General features: G+C 36.4%; 1 protein-coding gene across 4 annotated transcripts in view; it reads right to left on the bottom strand.

Moving 5' to 3' along the window:
- Positions 1-898: 898 nt before the first annotated feature.
- LOC148370451 (myosin-binding protein H-like) overlaps positions 899-5,325 on the bottom strand; it is a 195,285-nt gene continuing 190,858 nt past the window's right edge. For all 4 annotated transcript variants that reach the window (XM_088332979.1, XM_088332980.1, XM_088332981.1 and 1 more), the window contains 3 exons: positions 2,357-2,543; positions 2,051-2,108; positions 899-1,413 (listed from right to left, as the gene is read on the bottom strand). In XM_088332979.1, the coding sequence (XP_088189105.1) occupies positions 2,068-2,108; positions 2,357-2,543 (228 nt within the window). In that variant the 3' untranslated portion in view covers positions 899-1,413; positions 2,051-2,067. The remainder of the gene's footprint in view (positions 1,414-2,050; positions 2,109-2,356; positions 2,544-5,325) is intronic.

The raw sequence follows: 5,325 nt of genomic DNA, 5'->3' as shown, positions 1-5,325 counted from the left end.
TTTTTGTGCTCTTCTAAAGGAAATGACTTTTTCAAGAGTGTCTTTCAATTAGCAGACTAGGATGTGACTTATAAGAAGACAGTTTTATATTCTTTTGGCAGATAATTTTGAACGTTATAAATTTAGTTTTCAATTTTGGGATATTTTTAACTTTCGTTATCAAAAATAACACTTGAGTTCACCAATATTTCAAGAATAATTAATTAATACACTTCTTACTTTACTATAAATAATATGTTAGTCCCTGTGATCCTAGTGGTTCAAAAATGGAATAAATATTTTAAATACATTTTTAGGATAATACCTATTTTACTATATTTTTCATTTTTATTTGTATAGTTTAAGTAATTATTTGTGTGTTTTCAAGTTATACATTTCTTATTTTACTTTATATGATACTTTTGCAAATTTCTAAATACAATTTTGAGTGATTTTTTATTTTAAAACACAATTTTTTCATTATTTCTACCAGTTTCTTTTTACCGTAGTTTAATTACTTTTAGTAATTACTCATTTCCAGGTAGTAATTTTCCCATTTTATTTTAGAAGATATTTCACTCATTACCCATACACAAAGTCTAACAAATAAAAAAAATGATTATTTTTAAATAAATAATTCCATATAACTCTGAATGATATGACATCAGAAAAATGAGGAAAGTTGGGAACACTTCATATAATTTACAAAAGCAGAAAAGAGTGATCCTATTTTTTCATTCCACTGAATTGAGTCAGTTAAATAAGATTATCAGATGGGAAAATACGTCTGTGATACTAAGTGAGTTAATTAACTTTGTAAATTTTCTTTTTCTAGTCAAAAGAAAAAAACATACTATCATCTAATTCCGTGATTTTTTTCCTTAAAAAAATATGATAAATGAGGCACGATCATCTGATATGGTGGTTAATATAGTCATTATTTTATTTAATATGAATGTAATGGAATCATTTCAAATAATTTAAGCAATACTTCCAATAAAAAAAATCACAAACATACTTCTTAAAATAAATTGTAAAATATGTTTGAAAAAATACATTGAAAATACATACATTTACCTATCAACAGAAAAATATTACTTTTTTATTGGAAAGATAATTGTTTTAGTAATTGTTTTAATATACTATTTTTAAACTCAGTTATGCTAGAGTGGTGTAAAGGTTGAGGCAATTTAAAAATTGGGACACTTAGTAAATACATAAATTCACGTAGCATATCATAAAATATTGTTTCTTTTTACATCCTCTGCAAATCAAATTTATTTAAAGGTATATAGTTATGACAAGCTGCAAATTACTGACCAAAAATAATAAACACATTAGATATTTATCCCAATATGGATTTCATTAAGTGTTGTGCATTGAGGCCGGATCCTTTATTATGTAGAGTGTCAGCCAATCATCTTTCCCAGGAAGCTGCAGACACAAAAAGTGCAGGAATCCATTACAATTCGGCATACGAAATTATATTCATGAAGTACTAAATTATGAATACAGGAATACGTATACAGTGATGTAGTTCCCCACCCGCTCAAACAGATGGTGCTATCAAGAACTACATTGTAAATATTTTGCCTATTAGATATGACAGTCTTCTCATCTTTTTTTAATCACATGTTTACTACCCTAGAATGCCACGTCAAATGTTACATACAATGCTTTGCCACGTTACAATTAATAATAATAAAAACAATTATTTTCCATTTCCTTTCAGAAAGCGTCTCTTTCCTTAGATTGTTTATTTCCTAAAAATTGTTTTTTTCCTAAAGATTGTCTAGTCTCAAAATCCACATTTTTTACGGAAAGCGCCTACTTCGAATGGATTTTCTTTTCCTCAAAGAAAGTCTATTTCTTGAAGATTATCCTTTTCCCAAAGAATATTTGTTCTTCTTAAAAAATGTATAGTCTAATTTTAAAGGGTTGTGTATTTCCCAAAAATTGCTTATTTAAAGAAATTGTCTGTTTGCCAAAGATTATTTTAGGAAGATTTCCTATTTATAAGATAGTTCACAAAGAGTGTGCTGTTTCACAGTCTCAGCTGTGATGGTCTTACCTGTGAGGATATTTTTCTCATTTGCCTTTTTGCTTGTCAGACTCAAAATAAACAACTTCTGTTGAGAAGAAAAGAAATATATATGAATATCTGTTATTTTTTTAATAAAACACAAGAACAATTTCTTGACCTAAGAAGACTTAGTGGAACCCAAGATGTTGTCCTAGTTTTTACGATTCGGTTCTTGACAAGTTCTTTTTTATTCTTTTTACAGGATTTTTTTCTTTCTCATCTTTGCCTTCTGATGACACTATTCATTTTTGAAAAGGTAGACCGAAAACATGGAGGTTCCAGAAGATAACATACGTTTGACCTCCAGTTTGCAAGAGACGGCGGCCTCCCCCTGCTCGTTTTTGGCTCTGCAGGTGTAGACACCTCCGTCGAAGCTGCAGGGCTTGCGGATCTCCAGGGAGCAAATGCCCTGGTTACTCAGCTGACGGAACTTGGGGTCGTCGCCGATCACCATCTGGTTCTTCAGCCATTCGATTTTCGGCTGCCAAGGAGAAGCACATCATTTTTTTCAGAACTGTATCAGTCCTTTGAGTGTAACAATTCCTAACGTTAGGTATGCACAAATGAAGGTTTTTGGGCGAATTGGTCTTGGGACATCACCCAAAGCCCCTGGATAGATTATTTTGTGCAACTAGAAGGTCTGGGCGGTGTGCAATTGCATGTTGAGTACAGGCCCACCTATCATCATTGATGACAACAGAATGCTTTTCAGCTCTTTCCCACGCTTCAGGGGGTTCCGAGTAAAAATAGCAAACTCTCCTAATGGAGTCTTCGCAAACTTTCCTTTTATGTGACTTTATCGTTTGTGTCTTCTCTGCTCAGCTTCCATCACACCACATTTCTCATAGCAGCAGGACATTGTCAGTGTTAGCGAGGACGTGCTTTCAGTCTATTTAGACCTCAGGCAGCTGTGAAGTCTATCAGTTGTGAGCACCACTGGGTTCAATAACAAATTATTTCATTTTGGTTACTTCTATTTTTTTTAAAACATATTAATTGTATTATTCCATCCATCCATCCATCCATCCATCCATCCATCCATCCATCCATTATCTTCCGCTTATCCGGGGTCGGGTCGCGGAGGCAGCAGCCTTAAAAGGGAAGCCCAGACGTCCCTATCCCCAGCCACCTCCTGCAACTCATCCGACGGGATCCCGAGGCGTTCCCAAGCCAGCCGAGAGACATAGTCTCTCCACAATTGTATTATTATTATTACTTTTTATTCTGTAATTTATTTGTATACAGTTCTTTTTATTTTGAGTTTGCATTATTCAGCTTCCCCCCCCCCATCTTTTTATGTATGAATATTATTTAAAAAGATGGGACCACGGGGGATGAGTGTCTGCGATTCAGTTCTGAGGTCATGGAATTGAATCCAGCTACCAGCCTTCCTGTGTGGAGTTTGCATGTTCTGCCCGTGGATGTGTGGGTTTCCTCCAGGCACTCCGGTTTCCTCCCACATTCAAAAACCTGCATTTAAGGTTAATTGGCCGGTCGAAATTGTCCTTCGGAGTGAATGAGCGAGTGAGTTGTCCGTCTTTGCGTGCCCTGCGACTGGCTGGCAACCAGTTCAGGGTGTCCCCTGTCCACAGCCAGAGACAGCTGGGATGGGCTCCAGCACCCCCGTGACCCTACTGAGGATAAGCAGTGCAGATGGAAGATTTAAAAAGAGAACAAATTAACATATTTCTGATTGAAAATATATTTACAGAACAAAAAATAAAATATTACCCCCCCAAAAATATTATTATTATTATTGATAATAATTAAGGTTATAAAAAAATAGGAGTGACCACAATTAAAACGGTGAGTTTATGGTCCAGTGTCGCTTATGTTCCTACTTCAGTACCTCCAATAAGAAGGATTTACATGCAGAATTTACTGACGTTGCATTCGACTTGACATTCAGATCCACCCATAACACAGAAATCCAGTGAAGTGAGTCCTTGTAAACACGGCAACCGCCTACTACACAGGCATGCCTTGGCATCCTTATCCTATATTTTGCTCCTGCTGCTCAGGCTTGTTGTGTTCTAAAATTCCAAACGGAAATGACTCAACACCACTGGCGTGACCCCACAAATGCCATTATCTTCTTTGAGAAGCCAAGGACAACTAGAACACATGATTGAATACGTTGCCAACAAAGCTTGTCTCCTAAGCTGCACGGTTACCAACTAAGACCCAATACAGCAACCAATCCTATACAGTAGCTAAATTCAAAATGGAGGCGTCAGATGTAGGGCTGCAACGTTGCCCAAAAAAAAAAATCCAAAAGAGTAACAGTCAACAATAAATCCCTTTGCCGGCTATTGTTGCCAGACACATTTTACCAAAAGTGTGAGGCATCTCTACATATAGGACTGTCTCAGAAAATTAGAATATTGTGATAAAGTTCTTTATTTTCTGTAATGCAATTAAAAAAACAAAAATGTCATACATTCTGGATTCATTACACATCAACTGAACTATTTCAAGCCTTTTATTATTTGAATATGCTGATTTTGGCTTACAGCTGAAAAAAACTCAAAAATCCTATCACAAAATATTAGAATACTTCCTCAGACCAAGTAAAAAAATTATTTTATAACAGCAAAACTAAATCAAACATTTGAAAATGTCCATTGATGCACTCAGTACTTGGTTGGGAATCCTTTTGCACGGATTACTGCATCAATCCGGCGTGGCATGGAGGCAATCAGCCTGTGGCATTGCTGAGGTGTTATTGATGCCCAGGATTCTTCGATACCGGCCTTCAGCTCATTTGCATTTGTAGGTCTGGTGTCTTTCATCTTCTTCTTAACTATACTCCACAAATTCTTGATGGGGTTCAGGTCAGGGGAATTAGCAGGCCAATCAAGAACAGTGATGCCATGGTCAGTGCACCAGTTACTGGTGGTTTTGGCACTGTGGGCAGGTCATGCTGGAAAATGAAATCCTCATCTCCATAGAGCTTTTCAGCAGATGGAAGCATGTAGTGCTCTAAAATCTCTTGGTACACAGTTGCATTTACTCTGGACTTGATGAAACACAGTGGACCAACACCAGCAGCTGACATGGCTCCCCAAACCATTGCTGACTGTGGGAACTTCACACTGGATTTCAAGCAACTTGGATTTTGCTCCTCTCCAGCCTTTTTCCAGACTCTGGCGCCTTGACTTCCAAATGAAATGCAAAACTTGCTTTCGTCTGAAAAGAGGACTTTGGACCATTTTGTAACTGTCCAGTGCTTCTTCTCCATAGCCCAAGTCAGACGCTTCTTC

The sequence above is a fragment of the Urocampus carinirostris genome, chromosome 3 (genome assembly GCF_059441175.1).
Source record: "Urocampus carinirostris isolate Australia breed hairy pipefish chromosome 3, RoL_Ucar_1.0, whole genome shotgun sequence".
Lineage (NCBI taxonomy): Eukaryota > Metazoa > Chordata > Actinopteri > Syngnathiformes > Syngnathidae > Urocampus > Urocampus carinirostris.
This window is presented reverse-complemented; position numbering and strand designations above follow the sequence as displayed.